Source organism: Dendrobates tinctorius, unplaced genomic scaffold (genome assembly GCF_039654945.1).
Source record: "Dendrobates tinctorius isolate UK_male_01 unplaced genomic scaffold, ASM3965494v1 ptg000020l, whole genome shotgun sequence".
NCBI lineage: Eukaryota > Metazoa > Chordata > Amphibia > Anura > Dendrobatidae > Dendrobates > Dendrobates tinctorius.
Window position 1 is genome coordinate 34,145,505 of NW_027361688.1, and position 25,790 is coordinate 34,171,294.

Below are 25,790 nucleotides of genomic sequence, written 5' to 3' on the forward strand. Positions count from 1 at the left end.
AAAATATTGATGAACTTTTATTAATGACCAAATACTTATTTTCCACCATAATTTGCAAAATAAATCTTACCAAATCAGACAATGTGATTTTCTGGATTTGTTTTCTCATTTTGACTCTCATAGTTGTGGCCTACCTATGATGTCAATTACAGGCCTCTCATCTTTTTAAGTGGGAGAACTTGCACAATTGGTGGCTGACTAAATACTTTTTTTCTCCACTGTATCTCCCGATGGCCGTATGTTGTTCAGGCCTGCAATAAACAAATAGTATTTCTTTCATTAACTATATCTCAACCAATGTGACAGGAACTCACCATTTACACTGATTCTCTAACCCAAGTTGAAAGCAACAGGTCACTGGTAGGGTGTGTCAAGGACCAATATGACAGATTGTAGACTCGGGCTGAATGCACCTAGAACTTTCTATAGTAGTTTTGGGATGTTCTTACTATCTGACTAGTACACAAACCTAAAAACTGACTTCAAGGCTGGTGTAATTGACTCCTAATATCTAAAATGATTTGTCCATTCATTAAGTCAGATACTAATAGTTATAAAGAACTTTTTTTATTTTCAGCCCTATAAAAATATTAAACTTTTAACAAGGACAAGTGCTTGGATAAACTGGTGTAGGACGCAGTTTCAATAACCCATTTTCTATTTTTTCAAGTCAAAAGTTAACTTATATCCAGTCTCTTTATCAATATTTACATATACTTAGAGTTCAAATGTTTTCCACTCGTTGCATTTTCATGACGTATCTATTGAACTAGCTGAAAGAGGTCATCACGACCATCTGAATTGGCTGCCTACATACGGGGCAAGGCTTGTTCCTCTTCTTGAGCTTTTTCGCACATGTAAAACAAGCCATGAGATGCCCTGTTCTACCATGGACAATACATCCACTCTTCGGCCTAGTCTGGCAAATTACACAGGGTTCAACACTCGAAAGTGGAAGACTTTCTTCTGAATTTTCCGCCTGATCTAGTTCATCTTCTCCGTACTCCTCCTGACTATCAGATGTGATGTTAGATGTGGAAGGCTGAGAAAAGTTCTCTGTTTCCTTGGTTTCCGACTTATCGATCTCCTCGTCCTCTATTTTTGTGTTGGCCGAATCTAGCGCCTCAGTGAGTTTTTGTTTTTTGCCATCTGGGTCATCAATGTCTCCATCTTTAAGGGACTCCTCCATTATTTTTCTTTTTATGGGGCAATTCTCCTCCTCAGTTTGGTCTGGAAGACATCTTGGAATCGGAGGATTCATCTCATCATATTGTGGACATTTCCAGTAATCCTGTAATATTTTTTTTTTTTAGGAAAACATGTATTAAAAGAATTCCGCAAAACAGCAATGGAATAAAAAAAAAACAAACTTACTTATTTTAAATGACATTTCGGAAAAGTCATCCTTACAGCTTCAGACATTTTTAATTTTTATTTCTATAACGCCAACATATTCCGCAGCTGTTTTTTGGTATGTACCTATTCAGACTAGGATGTGCTGTCAGTTTTTTCTGTCATTTGTATGTTAGCTTTCTGACTGATCACTCTGCCCTTCATCAAGCTGTGATTTTAATTACATCCAATCACTTTTTGGTTCCTATCGTCCTATATATACAGGCTTTATCTTATTAGCCAGTAGTTCACATGAGGCAGTTAGAATAGGGACCCGTTCAATGAGATCACCTTGACGTTGGTGAATGGGCTCACATCTTTTGGCCAAATTTTGTGCTAAGTATCTCATATGTTTTTTCTAAATTCCAAAAGCCATTATGCTATTCACATTTCATATATTTCATATTTGATATGCCTTAATACAATTGAGTGCAACAATTTCCTTATTTTGATATGTAAGCTGTTTTTTGGTATGCACCTATTCAGACTAGGATGTGCCGTCAGTTTTTTCTGTCAAATCTGTTGGTGATGTCATGAGAAGTGGTGTATAATTGGGTGTGATCATCATAAAGATGATGCTGGAAACCAAATCTACCGATGGTTTGTCCAATATGGGCGGTGCATAGAGCGAAGAGGAGGGGGCCTGGGACTGAACCGTGATAGTAATGGGAAGATTAGAAGCATAAATGCCAGCAAATTATACCGTGAAGGAGCGGACAGAGTGGTAAGAAGAGAGCCAGGTTAGAATGGTGTCCTTGAGGCCGATGGAGAGGAGCATAGTGAGGAGGAGCTGGTGATCCATTGTCAAATACTTCAGAGAGATCCAGGAGAATCAGCAGGAAGTAGTGACCATTAGATTCAGGTATTAGTAGATCATTAGAGACTGAATGCTACAACATTGCTGTATGCAGCACAAGCGATCAGACGATCACAGCTTCAAGTCTCCTAAGGGGACTAATAAATACTATAAACACTAAAATAAAAATAAAAAAAAACAAACCCAAAAGTTCAAATCACCCCCGTTTCACTCTAATAATCCCTTAATGACCAGAGGTTTTTTTGGTTTTGAATTTATTTTTTTGCTCCCCTTCTTCCCAGAGCCATAACTTTTTTATTTTTCGGCATGCTTCAATAGTCTCCATGGGAGATTAAAAGTTGCAGTAACAGATCGCCTGTATGTAGCAGAATTGCTGACTTTCTATGAGCGCCGACCACCCACCTTGCTATGAGCGCCACCCACATCAAAGGGAGGGTGTCCGACATTGGCGTACTATTACGCCTGATGTCGGAAAAGGGTTAACGATATTGAAAAAAAAATCTAAATTACATATGTGGTATCTCCACAGCCTGATCTATCAAAATCTATAAACAATTAACCCTATCTTTCAACACACTGTAAATAAATTAAAAGAATCAAGAACGCCAAAACTACATTTTTTTGGTCGCAGTAATTCCACAAACAGTGCTGTAACGTGAGATCAAAATGTCCCATCTATCCAAAAACTGTATTGTAATCGTTGTCTCTCACCGCAAAAAATAGACCATCGCAGCTCCAAAAATGATACAGGTCTCGGAAAATGGTGACACAACTCCAAAAATGTTCTTTTGCAGTCTTCTGTTTTTTTTCACCACTAAAATAATATAATATCTGGACATGTTTGGTATCGCTATAATCGTACGGATGAGCAGAATCGTGTTCCAAGGACATTTTGACCACAAAAAACATTATTTGAGCATTCCGAAGACACTCGGTTAGTACCTGAGCATCGTTGGATAACATCTTATCTGAGCACTTTCGCTCATCACTATTTGGCAGTCTTTGTTTAATTATGCAAACCAAAATCCTTTCTTCCCAAGTGAACACCACATCATGCCTTTCCCTAGTTACTGACCTATGGATGATGTGATAGTGCGAGATTATATTAACATGGCACTACAGCCTCCATGTTGCCTGCATATGACCAAGGCTTTGACACAGAAAGAGCCATGGACAAAACGAGTAATAGGTCTACATTGGAAACAGAATTTTAGATTTGTGTGTGCAAAAGAATATTTAGGTTCCAGAAACTGTACAGGATTTAAGAAACATGGCTGCTTTCCTTCAGTCATGGTGCCATACATGTCCATAGGTTGTGTTCGGTATTGCCGCACTTCCATATTGTTCCTGTGGCGCTGAGTCACTAGTCATGGAGAAGCCGTGAGACAGGGTAGTCAGAAGGTCCGAGGTCAGATACCAGGAGGGCAGGTAGTATGGAGGGGCAAGTCAAAGGTGTGGTAACGGTAACAGTCCGGGTTCAAATGCCAGGAGGGTACGTCAAGACAAGGGAGTAAGACAAAGGGGTTGTCAGAGAACAAGTCGGGGGTCAGGTACCTGAAGTCAGAAAGCGTCAAAAGCAGAAGGGATAATCCATAGGAATTAGTCACGACAAATCCTTGGTCCGGCGACAAAATCAGAGAAACAGGCACAATGCTAAGCACACACCTGAAACCAAGCTGAGCTACAGCTGACACTGAACTGCTCACAGCGAGCCACCTAAATGGCCAGCAAATCACTAAGGATGAGAGGCACCTGGGGAAACGCCCGCACGCTAGACCAGACTGAGCAGCAGGGCTGTCAGTCAAAGTGCTGACACCCCGGCACGCCCCAGCATCAGACTGGATGACTGAACTGTCACTCACAATACTGACAGTCCTGCACACTCTAAATCCCATAGGCTGGCTGAGCTGTCACTCACAGCATCCCTAGGCCACAATGATGAAACACTTTCCTATTTTGTTTCTAATGAAAGCAGCCATGTTTTTCCTATCTAAAGCAAATTATTTAACGATATCTGATCCAAATATCTGTCCGAATCATCTATGTTACCAATCGCCATCTTTCCTGGTTCCCAGAGTCCGCTTTCAATCATGACCTGAAAATAGACTAGTCGGCTCACACAGGAGTTTGTGTGTGCAGGGGATGTCAGTTCCTCAATGTAAGACTATGGAGCCTTTTTCTGAGTTTGGCAGCCGTGAGACATGCAGGCGTGGGGACATAAACATATTTTTCGAGCACGCAAAAGTCACTAGGTTAGAACCCGAGTGTGCTCGGATAACACCTTATCCCAGCACGTTCACTCATTACTGATGCTTTCATTAGATATTCTTCAACAAATAACATAACTAGTGCTGCAGCTATACCATTTTCCAACCAAGAAGATGTTCCTTATTACTGTACAAGTATCAAAATATTCCAAATGCGTTGAATTGCAAAAAAAATTGCAAGTCCACAATGTTGTTGTTTTTTACCATGTGACCTGACGATATGTTTCTCCAGGTCATTACAATTATGCTGATATCAAACATGTACGGTTTTTCTTTTTATGTAAGTGGCGAAGAGAAAAATTTATTAAAAAAAACAAACATTTTTTGCTTGTGTCTGCATTTTCCGAGACCTCTTAACGCTTTCATTTTTCAGGATATGGGGCTGTTTAAGGGCTTATTGATACCATTTTGGGGTAGATAGAATGTGTTGATTTGCCTCTTATTGCACTTTATTTCAATGTTGCGGTGGTAAAAAAAAAAAAAACAAAAAAAAAACCCTGCAATTCTGGAAAGTTTAATTTTTCTCATTACTCCATTTACACTTTGACAGATTGGACTTTTACGAATTCAGCAAATCCAAATACGTGCAATTTTTTTTAAAAATTTTAACCAATGAAAAGGAATGATTTGAACTTTTGTATTTCTTTCATATTTTTAAAAACTTTTTTCACTTTTTACTGTATTTGTTAGTTCTCTTGGGGGACTTGAACCTGTGATTAGCTGATGATTTGTGCTATACATAGTAGTGCATCAGCACTTCTATGGACCGTGAAAACCACAGTCTCACATGAAGACATGCCGGATTTCACAGGACAATCGTAATGACAGGTAGACTCCCGGCTCTAACGGCAGCCAATCGGCGCCCCGGAATCTTGTCACGGGCGTGTGTTAAATGTTGCTATCAGAGATTGATAGCGGCATTTAACAAGTTAATAGCCACAGGCGGAGCTAAACTTTGCCAATGACTGCTAGAGGCAGATGATGGTTGAATAATTCAGCCATCATCTGCTGGGAAAGATGCGGACTCGGCGTGTGAGCCCGCATCCAAGTCATAGACACAACCTATGATGTAACTGTACATCTTAGATTGTGAAGGGCTTAAGGCTCGAAATACACAACTGGCTTTGAGCCTGTTAGCTTGCACTCACAAAGCAAAGAAATCTGAGTTTTCCTCGGCCATCTGAAATTACAGCTCTTTTTTTGTGAGTGTTGGGAAACAACAACGACAACAAGCACGTACCTAGTACGGTCCAGGCATGAGACATGCTTTTACAAACAATCTGTAACAGTCTTACTTCATCATTGAAATCTTCATCTGTGAGACCTTCTTCATCTCCAATGGGGCTGTAATCGTCAGAATCTTCTGAGTCAACCTCAAACTCAACACTAAACTGATCCGAATCTGCATCCAGCCAATCGGAGTCATCAGGTATTGAGAGGGTCTCTTGGTCCTAAAGGAAATAAGAAAAAAACTTAGAAATATGCCATTAATAATTTCCATACTAGTGTTAATTGAGTGTCAAATATGTTCGAGTCTCCGCTGAGATCTCATCTCCTGAGATCATGGTGCTGAGATCTCCATCTGCGCATGAGCCGCCCCCCCGGCAGCCATTTTCCCGGAGTCCACAGCACAGTAAACCATGTAAGTGCGGGGAGCTCTGGGCTTTCACAAAATGTCGGCAGAGCCCCCGCACCACTGATCACCAGCAGTGGCGCACATCGGAACACCCCCTCATCCCAGCCTACAGCAATGCTCCTCTCTTGCCTCCTCCAGCAGCGACCCTGGGACCCCGCTTCACCGAAGCGACTACTCCCCGGTAAGCAATAAGATGCATGGATTATGAGAAGCATCACCATTTTATTAAAATTTTTTTTTTTTTTCCTATTTGTCTCCTCAAAATTTGGGGTGAGTCTTATAATCCGGTGCGTCTTATAATCCGCAAAATACGGTAATTCGTTATTGTAGCAGATGTACCTGTTTAGAGCTCTCAGTTTGGGAAAAACTACTTGCTTCTTTCAGGCAGCAACCTGCAAGAAGAAACATTATTAATGGTGCAGAAATATCACATTCCAAAAGCAAAGGTAACCCCTTCAACCCCAAGCAAGTTTCCATTTTATCCTCCCCTTCTTCCAAGAGCCGTAACTTTTTTTTATTTTTCTATCCACTTAGCCGTATGAGGCCTTATTTTTTTGCGGGAGGAGTTGTACTTTTGAGTTACATCAATAATTTTACCATACTGGAAAATGGGAAGAAAAAAAATTCAAGTGTGTTAAAATTCTACAAAAGGCTGCAACTCCACAAATGTTTTTGGGGGTTTTCATTTACCATGTTCGCTATATGGTAAAACCGACCCTGCAATATGATTCCCCAGGTCGGTACGAGTACACAGATACCAAACATGTATAGTTTATTTTTTATTTACGTGGTGAAAAAAAACCAAAAAACCCCGAAAATTTGTAAAAATAAGTCTGTTTTTGTCGCCATTTCCAAGTTCCGTAACATTTTAATTAGGGCTGGGTGAGGGCTCATTTTTTTGCCACTTGAGCTGATGTTTTTACAGATACTATTTTGGGGTAGATATGATGTTTTGATCACATGTTATTGCAATGTTATGATGGCCCCCAAAAAATACCCATGTTTTGTTTTTTTCGAATAATTTATTTTATATTTTGATTGGACATTTCTGAACACAGAGATAACAAATATCTATATTTTTTAAAAATTGTTTCAACTTTAAAAGGACAAAAGGGGGTGATTGAACTTGTGTTTTTTTATTTTTTCATATTTTTAAAAACTTTTTATTTTTTTGGTTTACTGTGTATATATATATAGCTGAAATCACGATCTCCCGTGAATGGTGACCATGCGCCGGTGTTCACAGGAGGATCATAATGACAGGCATGAGGGTCATCAGCAGTGGCTGTTAAAGGCACATGATGGCTGATTAAAGCAACCATCATGTGCGTGGAAAGATGCAGGCTCAGAGTACGAGCCTGCATCAAATGAAGGGACGCGAGTGTTGACATACATGTACGTCAAAGATCTAAAAGTTGAAAAATCTCAGCATGGAGCAACGGGGCCCACAGAAAATGTCAAAATGTCCACACATCTGTAAAAGAGTCCCAGCTGATGGATTGTGTATTTATTTAGCATCTATCCGCAGTCGGGTATTGAGAGCTATAACTAAAATAATCCTTAAAACATAGCTGTCACCAGAATTCACATTAATTACATACATTATTAAACAGATCTCTACATTCTGACATGTTTTTCTTTTTTTCAAGCAAGTACATTAGCCTCATCAGGTCTAAGATCTTTTTAGCAATGTTTAGCTTGTATTGTGACGTCTGGTGACAGATCCACTGTAGATAAAATTAAAACACTCGGTGGGCTCAGGCAAAAAAACAAACAAAAAAAACAAAGCTACTTACACAATTCTAACCCTGGGTATATTAAACCCTTCGCGCAGAAGGACAATGATACATCCGAGCTGAAGTCCACATTTGTATAGCAGGCTCGGGAGCTGAGCCTGTTACACATGTGGCAGATACCGGCTGTTTTAACACTGCCAGCATCTGTCTTGAACAGCTGCAGTTAATTTCTGACAGTTGCATTGAAATAGTGCAGGATATCATCAATTGGTTACCGTAGATTTTTTTTTTCCACGTCATATACAGGGCTGTGGAGTTGGTAAGCCAAACCTCCGACTCCTCAATTTCCATGACTCCGACTCCACAGCCCTGGTCTTATATATGGTAAAATAAATGGTGTCATTCAAAACTGCAAATTGTCCAGCAAAAAAAAAAATAACCCTCAATCCTATGTCTTCTTAGGAGAAGGGGAGGAAAAAACAAAAGTGCAAAAGTGAAAACTCAGCCAGTGCTTAACGGGTAAATTAGAGTGTGGACACAAATCCTCAATATCCAGCATTTTAGAACAAACCTTATTAATATATCTGTTTTTATTAATGGGGTGTGTAGGGGAGGTGGACTGACGTACGGACCTGTCTGCAGTGGGAAGGTAAAGTTATAGTGTGCTTTAGGTGGACTGTTGCATTTATAGATGGAAGACAGCTGAAATAGTGGAGAAGGGTGCAATACTACAGTTTGGCCACAAGATGGGAGTAGAGAGAGTTGTGAGAAATGGACTTAACATCAGCTTATGGCTACGAAACCGCACAGTCATGGGGGCGGGGTTACAGGAACTCTGGGAGGAATCCTCAAGGAGGGGGATAAAAGGCAGGTAGAGAGTTCTAGAAGGTCAGTCCAGGGAGAGGAGCTGAGGAGAAGAGTAGACCTGAGGAAGAGAAGTACAGTGGTGAAGCTCCAGAAGGGACTGACGTCTGAGACAGTCAGGGGGGTGGCCTTGACAAGAGAAGCCGCAGACGGAGAGACAAGAGAAGCCGCAGACTGAGGGCGCCTGGGGTACCACAAGACGGACGGACTCGGGCAGGCGAAGCGCTGTAGTGGTAGGCCTAGGGCAGCTGAAGTGAAAGAGCCGCGAGGGCCGTCATACAGAAGTAAGAATGAAGCGAAGGTTCCCGGGCCTGTGTGCGGAGAGTATCTAGCTGCTGCTGTATGTTGCTGCGGTTGTCAAGAGGACGGCCAATAAAAAGGACCTGTTGGACGCACTTCAGTCTCCGTCTCAGTCTGTTCGCGGCGGTAAGAGGACCACCCCCAGCCGGTCACCCCACTACAGGTGTACAAATTACATCTTTTGGATTTCCATGATGTCATGTTCACCTTTCTTTAGAAGGCAAAAAAACCCACCAAACACTGTAACATAGGCGGCGTGGCTGGAACAACGTCTCATTGCAAAAATAATAGAAGGCTCTTTTATTGGACGAAGTGTTTCTCTGCAGCACTGGCGTCTTTTTCCAAAGATGTCCATCGATAATAAATAACTAATTGATAATATTACTTTGCTGAAACATATCGGGATTTTTCTACCACCATCTGAGAGCATCATAATTTGGGGCAGAGATCCTGATTCCAGTGATGTGTCACTGACTGGCCTGCTTAGTGTCATTTTGATACAATCACAGTTTTATCAGCTGTAGATCTAGCAGTTCTCTGAATGCTGTACTAGCAGCTTTCTGCGTTAGGGCTTACACTCACATGCGAGAAACTCAGACGCACATGCGAGAAACTCAGACAATTTTCACGTCAATACCCGGCACTGCCACGGGCACTGGGGAGTGGAGCGTTCAGCTGCATAGAAATACATGCAGCTGAACCCTCCGATCAGAGTGACGGTGGCAGTGCCGGGTATTGACGTGCGAGACTCGTCTGAGTTTCTCGCATGTGCGTCTGAGTTTCTCGCATGTATGAGGCCTTACGGGCGGAAAAATAGCAATCAGGTTTACTTGTCCTGCAGTGATAATCTCCTGCTGATAAAATAGTGTTTATCTCATAACTACTGCAAGCTGCACAGTAAGTGACACATCACTAGAATTAGGGTCTCTGCCTCTACATTATGCTGTACTCAGATGGGGTGGCAAATACATGATTCCCTTTTGCTTAAAGGAATAACTGGAGTTCCATCCCCACCTTTATATCACAATACAGTAAAAGATGGGAAACCTATCTCTGGAACTATGGTGACTAAACTGCGGCAGAGACCAGTCTCTCAAGGTAGGCAGGCGGAGAGAAGTATCTAAAGCCCAGACGGCTTTTAAAGAATGTTTGTCAAACTTACATGGCTGAAATCATACAGCCAGCGTCTGATACTTGCTGCCCGTGTATCTGCTGTCAGGTTCCCTTGAATGTTGAATATTCCCCTCCCCCCCACTACATGGGGACGACGGCAGACGTTATACACATATCACTTGAAGCATGGATTATCATTGATCATCCAGGCTGAACCTTTTCTCCAGGCTGAATAAACCGAAGTTTGATAACCTATCTTGGTTCCAAAAAAAAAAAACAAAAAACATTTGGCATAGTATGTTCACACTATTGGCTTGTACAGGGGCAGGCTCAAATGGAGTCTGTCTTTTGTGCGAAAGGGTTCATCCAACCTTCTGAGCTGGACCAAAGTCCTGTCTTAGGAGACAGCCACGGACATAACAAATCAGTTCAAATTCAGATTAACAAATCAGTTCAAATTCATCCTAGAGAGTGTATTTACTGTGAAAGCAGTGGGACTATGGATTCTTTACTGTGGAGCCCTGAGACTATGGATTCTTTACTGTAAGAGCGCTGAGACTATGGATTCTCCACTGTAAGAGCCCAGGCTGAGACTATGGATTATCCACTGTAGGATCCCTCACACTATGGATTCTCCACTGTAAGAGCCTTGAGACTATGGATTCTCCACTGTAAGAGCCCAGGCTCAGACTATGGGATTCTCCACTGTAAGAGTCCTGAGACTTTGGGATTCTCCACTGTAAGAGCCCTCAGACTATGGATTATCCACTATAAGAGCCCTGAGACTATGGATTATCCACTGTAGGAGCCCTCACACTATGGATTATCCACTGTAAGAGCCCTTAGACTATGGATTCTCCACTGTAAGAGCCTTGAGACTATGGATTCTCCACTTTAAGAGCCCAGGCTGAGACTATGGGATTCTCCACTGTAAGAGTCCTGAGACTTTGGGATTCTCCATTGTAAGAGCCCTCAGACTATGGATTATCCACTATAAGAGCCCTGAGACTATGGATTATCCACTGTAAAAGCTCTCAGACTACGGATTCTCCACTGTAGGAGTCCTGAGACTATGGATTCTCCACTGTAAGAGGCCTGAGACTATGATTTCTATACTGTAAGAGCCTTGAGACTATGGATTCTCCACTGTAAGAGCCTTGAGACTATGGATTCTCCACTGTATGAGCCCTGAGATTTTGGATTCTCCACTGTATGAGCCCTGAGACTATGTATTCTCTACTGTAAGAGCCTTGAGACTATGGATTCTCCACTGTAAGAGCCCTGAGACTTTGGATTCTCCACTGTAAGAGGCCTGAGACTATGGATTCTCTAATGTAAGAGCCCTGACACAATGGATGCTTCACTGTAAGAGAAGTGAGAGCATGGGACTCTGTGCTACAGTACATGAAGCTGTAATGTTGATTCATGACAGAAGTACAAGAATAGTCTGGATGCTTTACTTGATAAATATATTACAGATTATGGTACTAGAATCTGTTAATGGAATGTTAATCAAGGGAACTAGTCCGATTGCCATATGGTAAGTTGGGAAGGATCTTTTCCTTTAAACAAGAGGAAATTTGCATCTACCTCATGCAATTTTTTTATTTTTCTCTTCTCCCTGGATCAGTGGTATGTCATGTTATAGGATAAACTTGATAAATGTTTGTCTTCTTTCAACCATAAACCATGAAAGAGAGTCCCCTCTATAGCAACTAAGGGCCAAGTCTGAATGCTCTTGACTAGATGGAGCATGAACAGTCATTGAACCGAGACTCCTGTTCTGAAACAATGGTACAACATAATACTAGGCAAAATCAAATATAGCTGCAGAATAGGCTAAGCTAAGTGCAAAGATTAAGGAAAAGGAAGATGGATCCGGGTCCAGAGGCACGAGGCCTCTCTAACCAGATCCGAAGCTAGAGGCATAAGGTGTGAAGCACAAGGCAACAGACATGAGGCCGGAGGCACAAGGCAATAGACATAAGGCATGAGATCGGAGGAACAAGGCCTGGAGGCACAAGTCCAGGAGGCATAAGGCCCGGAGGCACGTGGCTAGGACCAGACTCAGACTTATATTTGAGACAGTAATCCAACTGTGACTTCAAGATAAACCTTCTCCTTGAGTGGCGCATCTCACTAATCAGACTAATCCCACCTTAAGGAGCCAATTTATGAGGTGCAGCTTGAGGGCAGTTTTCATGAAGATAATTGTTACACCCGGTCCTTGTCCTGGCGCAGCGCCCAGGTCTGACACTGTTACACCTGGTCCCCGTTCTGGCGCTGCGTCCAGGTCTGCCGCTGCTCCCCCGTTCTGGGCACTCACCTCGTGCCTCGCACGCTATCCTTAGGCAGCAGCCGGACTCCTCTGTGTCTCATGCTGCTGCTCAGCATTCAGGTCTCTTTCCTGCCTCCACCTCCTGGCGTCCTATCGGCAGATCTGTAACTAAAGCTATTAGGGCACGCCCGCGGGCTCTACAGCCTTCTTAAAGGGACAGAGTGCATTTTTCAAAAAGAACAATTAACCAATGGCAGTGCACTGGCTGCTATTTCTGGCCTCTCCTCCATAGGGAGAGCGCCGGAGCAATGAGTATCAATCATTGCTACATCCGGTTCTCTTGCTAACCTGTATGCGCTGCATCTGCAGTCTCTGTGCATTGTCTAATGCTCTCTGTCTCCACTGAGTATCAGTATCCTGATCTTCCTGGTTATATCAGCAACCATCTGGGCCTAAGCCATCCCGTTCCGCCAACAGCCATCCGAGTTTGAGGACTGTGTGAAGGTCACTGGAACCAACTACTTACCAACTACCCGGATCCAGGACCCGTCTCATTACGGACTCTGCTGTAACTTCTGTTAACCCTTTTGGTCCCGCTGGGACAGCTGCCACGTGTCCGGGGTCTAACTGGAGGTACCACCTGAGTCCTCCGGGTATTCCCTTCTGGTCCTGTCTGAGGGGCTTTACTACGGGTACCCGGGGCTCACTAGTCACGCCCCCTTCAGAGCCCCCTGGACCGTGGTCCTGAGGTTCCACTTTAAAAAATTAAAAAACGAATGTGAACTTCACCATCTCTGCCTCTGCTTCCATTCGTTACAATAATGTGCTGTATTAGCACCATATGCTCCCCTACAGATGGAGTAGTTAGACTGATACTGGTATTGAGACAAAAGTGGAAACATCTGAATGAGGAGAAACATGAAGCTTCGCCATAAGTTAAACTCTGAATCCCAATCATGAGGTTCTGGGAAGGCCGGCTACATACAATGTTCTGTTTCCATTGGGACCATTTTAAACTATATAACATTTAATAAATATTTTTCCCCTGACTTTTGTGTGGCAGAATGATAACACAAATTTATGCTTAGGGTCAGTACAATCAGTAATAACACCCTGATATTATCGTGTTTATGTTTTGCACACTAAAAATTTTTTACTTACAGTTAGCTTTTTCATTGCTTTTTATCTGAAGGCTATAGCTGTCCCGATTAATTTTTGGATTTTTTGGCAGCTCTGGTTCCACTATAATTTAAACCTAGCTTTTTTTCCTTTCAGGCCAGCAAGGGTTAAATGTCAGTTTCCTTGCTGGCAGCTGCTGTGTTGCTGGTCAGCTGATGTGGGTGGTGAGCACTCCCACCATCCTTTAAATAGTTACCTGACGCATCAGCTGACTGTTGGTGATAGTTTCTCTGGAGACCAGCTGATGAGTGTGGAGCTCTCTGGTGTCAGCGTGTATCAGCTTCTTGGGGTCCTGGTTCCGTATCCTCTGCTGTGTGGAGTTTGCAGCAGTAGGAAGCTAACTTTTCTTATTCCCTGTCTTTGCCTGTCTCGTGCTTGCTTGTCACTACCCCCTGTGTTTTCATCATCTGCAGTGGTGAGTCTAGCGTCCTTGCTGGCCAGTGCACTAGCCAGGGTATAGTGAGGTGACAGCTAGGGACGAGGTTTGTGATGGTAGTGGGGGGGGAAGGACCCGCATAGGGCGTTAGGGGAGCTTAGGGATAGGCACAGGCTGAGTTAGGAGGTGCCACATCCCTCGTTCCCTTTTGTGAAGGCCTTCCTCCCCCTTTTTCCATCCCCGTTGTTGGTGTTTGTTGTACCGTCCGCTGTACCGACCCTTGTGGTCGTGACAATAGCTTTGTTTTTTTGTTTTTTTTTGTCAAAAGTCCCATATATATATAGTTAGGAAAATAAGTATTTGATACACTGCCTATTTTGCAAGTTTTACCACCTACAAAGAATGGAGAGGTCTGTAATTTTTAGGCACACTTCAACTGTGAGAGACAGAATCTAAAAATAATCCAGAAAATCACATGATTTTTACATGCTTAATTTGCTTTTTATTGCATGAAATAAGTATCTGATCACCTACCAACCAGCAAGAATTCCGGCTCTCACAGACCTGTTAGTTTTTCTCTAAGAAACCCTACTACTCTGCACTCATTACCTTTTACCAATTGAACCTATTTGAACTTGTTACCTGTATAAAAGACACCTATTCACATACTCAAATCACACTCCAACATCTCCACCATGGTGAAGACCAAAGAGCTGGCTAAGGACATCAGGGACAAAATTGTAGACCTGCACAAAGCTGGGATGGGCTAAAGGACAATAGGCAAGCAGCTTGGTGAGAAGGCAACAACTGTTGAGCAATTAGTAGAAAATGGGAGAAAAACAAGATGATTGTCAACCTTCCTTGGTCTGGGGCTCCATGTAAGATCTCGCCTAGTGGGGTAAGGATGATTCTGAGAAAGGTCAGGAATCAGCCCAGAACTACATGGGACGACCTGGTCAATGACCTGAAGAGAGCTGGGACCACAGTCTCAAACATTACCGCTAGTAACACACTGCACCGTCATGGATTACAATCTTGCAAGGTCCTCTTGCTCCCCCAGCACATGTCCAGGCTTATTTGAAGTTCACCAATGACCAGCTGGACAATCCAGAGGAGACATGAGAGAAGGTCATGTGGTCAGATGAGACCAAAATAAAACTTTTTAGTATCAACTCCACTCGCCGTGTTTGGAGGAATAAAAAGGATGAGTACAACTCCAAGAACAAGTCCCAAATGTGAAGCATGGTGGGGGAAACATCATACTTTGGGGGGTGCTTTTCTGCAAAGGGGGCATGACGACTGCACTGTATTGAAGGGATGATGGATGGGGTCGTGTATGGTGAGATTTTGGCCAACGACATGTTTCCCTCAGTAACAGCATTGAAGATGGGTCGTGGCTGGGTCTTCCAGCATGACAATGACCTGAAACACACAGCCAGGGCATCTAAGGATTGGCTCTGTAAGAAGCATTTCAAGGTCCTAGCCAGTCCCTAGACCTGAATCCAAAATCTTTGGAGGGAGCTGAAACTCAATGTTGCCCAGTGACAGTCCCGAAACCTGAAGGATCTGGAGAAGATCTGTATGGAGGAGTGGGCCAAAGTCCCTGCTGCAGTGTGTGCAAACTTGGTCAAGAATGCAGGAGACGTCTGACCTCTGTAATTGCAAATAAAGGTTTCTGGACCAAATATTAACTTCTGTTTTGCTAATATTATTATTATTACACCTACTACATATTGAGATAAGATCTTGGAGACGGGGACACACATTTAAGCCACATCCTGTTGTCCAAAATTGTGCGAAAAGTGTCTAAAACATGTAATAAACGTAGTGGGAGCCAGCTAATGTTTTAGGAAAAACAGCACCACAATTATTTTAAGCATTTAAGAATATCCTGCCAGTGCTATTCTTTTCTGGCACTTATACATGGAGTTTTTACATGAATTTACACTAATATTCTTCAAATGCTATAAAGAAGCATATGAGGCAACCAGGACTGTGGAATCAGGAGTCATAGCAAGCTATTGGGTGGTGTCAGCAGTACTATACCAACTCCAGCTTTAAAAAAAATAAAACAAAAATTATATATATTATTATTATTTATTTATATAGCACCATTGATTCCATGGTGCTGTACAGAAGGGGTTACAAACAAATTACAAATATCACTTACAGTAAACAAATTTACAATGACAGACTGATGCAGAGGGGAGGGGACCCTGCCCTTTCAGGCTTACTTGCTACAGGATGGTGGGGAAGGAGACAGTAGGTTGGGGGGTTGCAGCAGTTCCGGTGTTGGTTGAGGTGATATCTCCATTAGTGGTGAGGAGGTAGCGGGATCATTGCAGGCTGTAGGCTTTCTTGAAGAGGTGGGTTTTTAGGTTCCGTCTGAAGGATCTGAATGTGGTTGATAGTTGGACATGTTGGGGCAAAGAATTCCAGAGGATGGGGGCTATTCAGGAGAAGTCTTGGAGGCATTTGGGTAAGGAGCGAATAAGTGTGGAGGAGGGAAGGAGGTCTTGGGAGGATCTGAGATTACGAGAGGGAAGGTATCGGGAGATTAGTTCAGAGACATATGGAGGAGACAGGTTATAGATGGCCTTGTAGGTCAGTATTAGTAAATTGAACTGGATACGCTGAGGGAATGGAAGCCAGTGAAGAGATTTGCAGAGGGGAGAAGCGGAGGAGTAGCAAGGAGAGAGATGGATTAGTCGGGCATCACACTTAAGGATGGACTGGAGAGGTGCGAGGGTTGTTAGCAGGGAGACCACAGAAAAGGATGTTGCAGTAGTCGAGGCGGGAGATGATGAGGGCGTGCACAAGCATTTTAGTAGATTGAGGGTTGAGGAAAGGACGGATTCTGGAAATATTTTTGAGCTGGAGGCAACAGGAGGTAGAAAGAGCTTGGATGTGTGGTTTGAAGGACAGGGCAGAGTCAAGGGTTACTCCGAGGCAGCGGACTTCCGGTACTGGGTAAAGTGTGATGTCATTAATTGTGATAGGTCAGGTAAGGAAGATCTGTGAGATGGAGGAAAGATGATGAGTTCAGATTTGTCCAAATTGAGCTTGAGGAAGCGAGAGGAGAAGGAGGATATGGATGATAGACGTTCCGGGATTCTGGACAGCACAGAGGTGAAGTCTGGGCCAGAGAGCTAGATCTGAGTGTCGTCAGCATAAAGGTGGTACTGGAATCCATGAGACTTTGAGTTGACCCAGGCCAAGGGTAAAAATTGAGAAGAGTAGGGGTCCTAGAACAGAGCCTTGGGGGACTCCAACAGACAGAGGGTGGGATGAGGAGGTAGTGTGGGAGTGGGAGACGCTGAACGTGCGGTTTGAGAGGTATGAGGAGATCCAGGATAGAGCGAGGTCTTTGATGCCAAAGGAGGAGAGGATCTGTAGTAGGAGGCAGTGGTCAACTGTGTCAAATGCAGAGGACAGGTCTAGAAGCAGGAGTATAGAGTATTGTCCGTTTGCAATTTTGGTCAGGGCTGTCTCAGTGGAGTGATGGGGGCGGAAACCAGATTGTAGATTGTCAAAGAGCAAGTTAGATGAGAGGAGGGAGGAAAGTTCAGCATGGACGTGCAGCTCCAGGAGTTTGGAAGCGAATGGGAGCAGTGATATTGGGCAATAGCTGGACATAGCGGTTGGGTCGTGGGTTGGCTTTTTAAGGATAGGCGTGATTGTGGCATGTTTAAAAGCAGAAGGGAAGGTACCGGACGTTAGCGATAGGTTGAAGAGGTGGGTTAGGGATGGGATAAGTGTGGTGGTGAGGTTGGGGAGGAGATGGGATGGGGTCAAGTGCAGAGGTTGTGAGGTGCGATTTGGAGAAGAGGTGATTAAGCTCCCCTTCAGTGATGTTGGAGAGGGAGGTTATGGGGTTTGGGCATTGGTCTGGTATACAGAGGGGTTGTGGTGGTTGAACAATGAAGACTTGCCTTGTTTGGTTGATCTTATTTTTGAAGTGTGTGGCAAAGTCCTCAGCAGAGATGAGGGAGGTTGGAGGGGGTAGTGGTAGGCGGAGGAGGGAGTTGAAAGTTTTGAATAACTGTTTGGGATTGTAGGATAGGGAAGATAAGAGGGTTGTGAAGTAGGCCTGTTTAGCAGAGGTGAGGGCAGATTTGAAAACGAGTGTTGCCTGTTTGAATGCATTAAAGTCGTCTTGCGAATTTGTTTTTTTCCAACGCCGCTCTGCAACCCTGGACACTTGCCGGAGCTTTTTAGTGGTGTTATTGTGCCAGGGTTGTCTGTTGGTACGTCACATGAACGAGAGGGGCGACCATGTCAATAGCTGATGCGAGAGTGGCATTGTAGAAAGCAGTGGCACTGTCTGTGTCTTGGAGTGAGGATATGGATGCCAGTGGTAGATGAGTGTCAGAGAGCGCATGGGTGTCTAGGTGTGCAAGGTTTCTGCGGGGGTGCGCATGTTGCTGGACATGGGTGCCAGGAGAGGAGGACAGGGATGAGAAAGTGAGTAGATGGTGGTCAGACAGAGGGAGAGGGGAGGAGGTGAAGTTAGAAAGAGAGCAGAGGCGGGTGAAGACCAGGTCTAATGTATGTCCATCTGTGTGGGTGGCTGAGGAGGACCACTGAGTAAGTCCAAAGGATGAAGTAAGGGACAGGAGTTTGGAGGCTGCTGACTGAAGGGTATCAGTGGGAATGTTGAAGTCACCCATGATGACAGTGGGGATGTCAGTTGACAGAAAGTGAAGAAGCCAGGTAGAGAATTGGTCAATGAAGGCAGTGGTAGGGCCTGGAGGTCGGTATATGACGGCCACTTGGAGGTTGGAGGGACAGTAGATGTGGACACAGTGGACTTCAAAAGAGGGGAGGATTAGGGAGGGAAAAGGTGGGATTGGGTTGAAGGTGCAGTTGGAAGAAAGGAGAAGGCCCACTCCTCCACCATGTCTGTTGCCAGGGCGAGGAGTGTGGGTGAAGTGGAGGCCGCCGTAACACAGCACGGCAGGGGAGGCGGTGTTAGAGGGTGTCAGCCAGGTTTCTGTGAGGCCGAGAAAGGCAAGATTGCGAGAGAGAAAGAGGTCATGAATCACATGAAGCTTATTGCAGATGGAGCGGGCATTCCAAAGTGCTCCAGAGACAGGGAGCAGGGGGTTGGGTGTCAATGGCACAGGTTTTAAGTTGGAAAGATTGCGGTAGTTTTTATTAGATAGGGAGCAGTAGGAAGGGGTAGTAATGGGGGTTATGAGTTGTGGGGGTCCAGGATTGGGAGATATGTCGCCAGCAGTGATAAGCAGAGAAAGGGAGAGCAGATGGGAGAAGGAGAGTGGGCAGCTTGTTTTAGGCTTCATTCGGACAGATTTGAGGTTGAGGAGTAATTCAGCAGAGGAGGACAGGTGGGGAGGAAAGAAGGAAGGGGAGATAATTATTTGGTTAGAGGGTGCTGGGGTTTGGGGATAGCGAAGGAGAGTGAGGATTAAAGGCGCAAACACTGTGAGGGCATATGTAAACATGGTGAAGGAGTAGGAGGGTGAACAGAAAAGTTAGATACATATAATAAGAGGTGCTTACTCAGCAGACATACCCAAAAGAGACAGGTACATAGTGGGGTCCTGACTCCTGCCGTGACTAACTGCCGTTGTAATAACTGCATCTTCACGATACTTTTGCTGCAGTGATACTTATGCTGCAGGGAAACACATGCCTGACCCGCACACGTGCCCCCTTAGGAGGCATCTGAATACTGAATACTGTGTACATATACAGTATGTATATATATATATATATATATATATATATATATACACACACAGTATATAAATTATTAATATTGGTTAATTTATTAACTTTCACAAGAATTTTGGCAGGCTTAGGGTATATTCACACTGGGCATTTTTGCGGCGTTTTGTTTTTTCTGCTAATTTTCAGCTGATTTTTCCATTATCAGCAAAGCCTATGAAACTTCAGAAATCTCATTCACACACATTGTTTTTTGTGTCATCAGGATTTTGTGCTTTGCTGCATTTTTTGGACATAGAGCATGTCACTTCTTTCAGCGTTTTTCACCCATTGACTTGAATGGGTGTTGAAAAAAATGCTGCAAATCGCACCAAAAATATCGGTGTCATTATCTGCAGTGTTTTTTCTGCAGAAAAGTAGTGGACATTGGCATGGACAAAGAGACACAAAAAACGTACCAATAAAAAACGCAACAAATCTGCACCAAAAACGCACCTAAACCTGCGTTTTTGCCGCAGCTCCTTTCCTGTCAAGAAGATCAGGTTTTGCTGCAGAAAAAATGGCCAGTGTGAACTTACCCTTAATATTATGATATTTTATGTTCTATCAATCTAAGGCCCCTATGTATCTAAAACAGTGATACCATGAGGTTTACTAAAGTAAATGTTATTATTATATGCCATTTTTGAAGGAGACCGAGTATAGAAAAATACATGAGACAGTCACAACTTCAGCCTTCTGACTCCATAGTCCTGATGATATTTCCGACATGGATTTTCAAAGTTAAAGGGGTATTCCCATCTACAAGATCCTATTCCAATGTATAGTAGGTGTAATAATAATATTAGCAAATACCTCCTATTACAGTGGCATGTAAAAGTTTGGGCACCCTGGTCAAAATTACTGTTACTGTGAACAGTTAAGCAAGGTGAAGATGAAATGATCTCTAAAAGAACTAAAGTTAAAGACGACACATTTCCTTTGTATTTTAGGCAAAAAAAATATTTTCATCTTTTACATTTTAAAGATTGCAAAGAGGAAAATGGGCCGATGCAAAAAGTTTGGACACCCTTGGAGATTTGCGTGCTCAGATAACTTTGACCAAGGTTTCACACCGTAATTTGCCTGTTAGGGTTATGGCAAAGCATTTTCTAGTTGCCCTTTCCTCAGTTCAAAATGTAATTAAGATAAGGCAGTTACCAGGAACAGTGGAGGTCAAGATAAGGTCTGGAAGACAAAGTAAAATTTCAGTGAGAGCTGCTCGTAGGATTGCTAGAGAGGCAAATCAGAAACCCTGCTTGACTGCAAAAGACCTTCAGAAATATTTAGAAGACCCTGGAGTCGTGGTACATTGTTCTACTGTTCAGAGACACCTACACAAATATGGACTTCATGGAAAAGTCATCAAAAGAAAACCTCTCCTGCATCCTCACCATAAAATTCAGCGTCAAAAGTATGCAAAAGCACATCTAAAAAATCCTCTCCCATTTTGGAAACAAGCCCTGTGGATCAATGAGGCTAAAGCAGAACTGTTTGGCTACAATGATCAAAGATATGTGAGGAGAAAAAAGGGGACAAAATTTCAGAAAAAAAACAAACATCTAACCATCCATTAAGCATGGAGGTGGATCAATCATGGATACCTAAGCTACTGCAATGCCCCCCACATGGGGTAAGTGGCAGAGCAAATCAGAAGAACTATACTACATTTCTAATTGTAGGTATTTGCTAACATTAGTATTATTACACCTGCTACATATTGGGATAAGATCTAAGTCTAAAATGACTGATTTCATCAGCATTTTACCTTCTGAGTCTGCAGTTACCAAATTTCTCGAAATCATTGCAAAAAGCCTCCTGAAATAAAGAGATCAGTTCAGCGTAATGTCTGCAACTCTATAAAGTTGTCAACTAGATCACTTTTACTTTGATTTTGCTCAAGTCAGCAGAGAACACCATGGATTTCTGTGCAAGGTTGTGTCACCACTTGCCCAATAATCTATACAGTGATAAAAAATAAAAACCGGCTGCTAGGTGTTGCTAGAAACTGACCAGACCTTTTGAATTTTGTAGTCATGCACATTTTGTATTGGATTTTCCCCCTCTGCATATCATAGAGGGCTAACATTTTTTGCATACAGCCTTACTGACATGGTTAAATTGCATCAGCTTACAAAGCCTACGGGGAAGTGGCCACAGACTTAGCCAAACATACGGTAAGAGTCTGTATAATTGCACTTTGACTACAAGGAAATCTTGTCCCCCTCACTCCACCCCACACCTGAAAATTATAAAAAAAAAAAAAAAAAAAATCATCTTTATAGGTCCCACTGCAATTACCTGAACCAATGCTATTGTTTTTTTTTTTTTAGCTGAACACTATAATATAGCAACCTGAATATGGCCTAAGGTCAGGTCTGGGACTTATCACAAAACTGAAAAAAAATGAACTGGAGTATAGGCTGGTAAACATGCAACACGTAGGAGCATGTTCACACTGGCCATTAAACAGACAAAAAACAAGATAGAGACAAAATGAGCATATACCCTGCAGTAAGTAAAAAGTAATAGGGTACTTAGAAAACACTGTTTTTGATTTAAAAAAAATCATAAAAGCCATCCCACCAGTTTATATCCCAGTTCATACCTTTAGGTTTTTTCAATCTGCTTGCACCATGTGCATATAAAGGTGTGTCCTGCGCTTCCTTGCGCTGAGCATTATATTGATGTAGTCTTGAATGGCTGTGTGCCCATTAGTTGGGTCCAGTACTTCTCAATCCTTATCCACATGCATGTCCCTTGACAAATGGTAAGGTTTTTAATATTAGAGTTAGGACTGTCCCAATTACGGTCACCGTGGAGTGGTGGGATGGCTTTTGCATTTTTTTTTTTTTTTTATTAAAAAATATATTAACTAAGTCCCGTACATTATGTCTATGCACTATGCTATTTATTTACTGCAGGGCATTCAGTCATTATGTTTCTGTCTTTTTTTTTCTTTTCAGTGGCCAGTGTGAAACGTGCGCTCACATGCCGCATGCACACCAGTTTGTATCCCAGTTCATACCTTTGGGTTATTAACAGCATGGGTATATATATAAGCCTAACTTAGGTTTTGTCTCTGTAATGGCACTCAGTGTGGTTAAGAGTGTGTCCTTCCCTTTCTTTGAGCTGGGCATTACGTTTATAGCTTCCCATGGCTGGGTGCCCATAGTCGGACCCCAGTCCTGCTCCACCCTTAATCACATTGAGGTCAGGTTTGACAGATAGTGAGGTTTTAATACTAGAGTTTAGGACCATCCCAATTTGGGTTCACCCTGATGCTGTTGGCATGGCTTTGATGATTTTTTTTAAAATGAAAAACAGTGTTAGGCTGGTTTCACATTAGAGTTTTTTTGCGCAGCGCATCGTGCGCGTCAACGCGCATGCGTCATGCGCACCTATGTTTAACATGGGGGGGGCGCATGGTCTAGCGTTTGCACGCGTTCATATGCATTTTCGTGCGCATGCTTTTTTTAAGGTGTGCGCCTAGGCATGCCAGACGTAACCTGTTGCATTTTTGGGTCTGTCCAACGGCATAAAAAAAACGCATGCGCACATTTGTGCATGGAATGCGACAAAATAACGCATTACCGACTATGGGAACGCAGGCGTGCGCATAAACATGCGCACGCCTGCGTTAAAAAACGCATTCGTTTTAAGAGTTAACATGCCTTGAAACTGGTTAAAACGCTTGCGCCTAAAAAAACGCAAACGCATGCAAAATGCATGATGCGTTTTTTGCATGCGTTTCTATTGCGCACGAAGCGCTGCACTAAAAACGCTAATGTGAAAGTAGCCTTACTAAGTACTCTATGTTATTTATATGCACTAATACTTACTTACAGCAGGGTATATGCTCATTTTGTTTCTATCTTAGGTTTTGGCTGCACATATCACAGTAGCCAGGTATCCAATGTACCCCCTAATTAACTGTTGGCACATAGTCTTTTTGGTTTGTTTGTTTGTTTGTTTATGTCGTAGTTGTAGAAGGAACAAGGCGAAGAGGAAGACCAGCAACCCGCTGGCGAAGAGGAAGACCTGCAACCCGCTGGCGAAGAGGAAGACCTGCAACCCGCTGGCGAAGAGGAAGACCAGCAACACGCTGGTGAAGAGGAAGACCTGCAACCCGCTGGTGAAGAGGAAGACCAGCAACCCGCTAGCGAAGAGGAAGACCTGCAACTCAATGGCTTGAGACTATCAGGATAACGACGGAGAAGACCCTGGAGGACCAATCTAGGCTTGTACAAGATTGATCCTCCTACAAAGCGTTCATCCGTCAAGTCATTAGGGCCTGACATTGGTAAATAAATAGTTGTAGTTTATAGACCGGTTAGTTTAAAAAAAAAAAAAAAAAAAAGCAAAACAAAAAATAAACTCAAAATTGCTTGTCTGGTTGACGTGCACAAGTTGAAATGATATGAGAAAACAGTGTAAGAAGAACATGTCAGTTACCTGGGTTCTTTTATAGAGAAGTTCTCTACACCAAATAGTTCTCCAAGAGGATCATTAGAGCAGTGGACAATGTGCTGCTGTTTCTCGTCATACAAGTGCCTGGCCTTTATGTACTGACCAAGATGGTAAAGAACCTATAGCGCAAGTAGGAAGACATTGTCATGAACTACTCATTAAGATGACCGTGGAAGACACCCTCATTATATAATTATGAGTGATGAGGGAACGTGTTCGGGTGCTAACCGAGTGTCTTCGGCGTGCTCGAAAAATATGTTCTAGTCCCTACGACTGCATGTCTCACAGCCGCAACCCTTGCAGAGATTGTCGTTTTGTTAGGTGATCGCTGCATGGGTTGTGTCTCTCGAACAGCCGTGATACATGCAGCCACGGGGACTCGGAACATTTTTCAAGAACGCCAAAGACACTCGGCTAGCACCTGAGCATGCTCCTATAACACCTTATGCAAGAACAATCGCTCAACACTAATAATAACCAAAGATTTCGGTCACCACCTCTTTCATTGTGTAGGTTTCCTTCTGGCCACCAGCAGATCTCAACAGGTCTAGAAGAAGAGGGTTTGGTTTTACCTTTTAAAGAACAAAACAAAAAATTAAATATGGACACATGTAATTAAAGTGTAGGATCATCTTTGGTGATTCAATTGCTGACAGGAATAGATAAAACGTGAATTCTGTATAACCACACCTGTAAGTGGCAGTATGGCTTCTTAACTCCTTCACAACATATGACGTACATTTACATGATTTAATCAGCCATCATTTGCCCCTAACAGCCATGGCTGGAGCGGAGCTTAACCCGCAGCTGTTAACCTGTTAAATGCCACTGGCCAATTCTGACAACAGTATTTAGGACGCGACCGGCATATGGGCTTATCATTCCACACGCCCATGACGCGATTGCGGGACACTGATAGGTTGCCATTATATCCGAGGGTCAGCCTGTCATCACAATTCTTCTGTGAGATCTAGCCTGTAGCTAGCATTCATCGCAGACCTTGATTTTAACTAAACATATCAGTGCCAATCCACTACTAGATATAGTAGAAGCAATCGGACGACTGCAGCTTAAAAATAAAACAACATTTAATCTATCTACCCCAAAATGATATCAGTAAAAACGGCAGCTCAGGGCACAAAAGATAAGCCCTCACCCAGCCCCATATCCATAAAATTGAAAGCATCGTGGGAAAAGTTGTAAGGCGCTCGTGCTGACATCAGTTAGGTGAAGTGAGTTCACTGGCTGTCAACTCCCAGGACTTTTCTGATGGAACAGCGAGCAGGAGAACTTTCTCACGGTCACAGTGACGTCAGTCAGGTGATAAGAGTTTACCGCGAGATACTGAGCAGCGGTAGTAAACACTGCCCAGTTTCTCTGCTGCATGGTAGGCTGTATGGTCACATCATGCAACAATGCAGCCTGCCATCTACATGTAGCAGAGCTACACCCATCGTGGGACAAATGGATTATTATTGTCTTGGCAGCCAGATGAGGAATATTGTTGTTTATTATTTTAATTCTCTTACAGGGGACAATGGCTTCACTGGAATGGGAGATTATGTGAGTATGGTTTCATTATGATTGAATAAAGGAGTAATTATTTCAAGTAAGGACTTAATTCTGGGTGTG

At 43.1% G+C, this 25,790-nt stretch overlaps 1 protein-coding gene across 2 annotated transcripts in view; it reads right to left on the reverse strand.

Annotated features, from left to right (window-relative positions):
- Window positions 1-537: 537 nt before the first annotated feature.
- Window positions 538-25,790, reverse strand: part of LOC141083628 (E3 ubiquitin-protein ligase Mdm2-like) — a 37,759-nt gene continuing 12,506 nt past the window's right edge. For both annotated transcript variants that reach the window (XM_073567986.1, XM_073567987.1), the window contains 6 exons: window positions 24,656-24,730; window positions 24,144-24,277; window positions 21,457-21,506; window positions 6,452-6,504; window positions 5,772-5,927; window positions 538-1,291 (listed from right to left, as the gene is read on the reverse strand). In XM_073567986.1, the coding sequence (XP_073424087.1) occupies window positions 770-1,291; window positions 5,772-5,927; window positions 6,452-6,504; window positions 21,457-21,506; window positions 24,144-24,277; window positions 24,656-24,730 (990 nt within the window). In that variant the 3' untranslated portion in view covers window positions 538-769. The remainder of the gene's footprint in view (window positions 1,292-5,771; window positions 5,928-6,451; window positions 6,505-21,456; window positions 21,507-24,143; window positions 24,278-24,655; window positions 24,731-25,790) is intronic.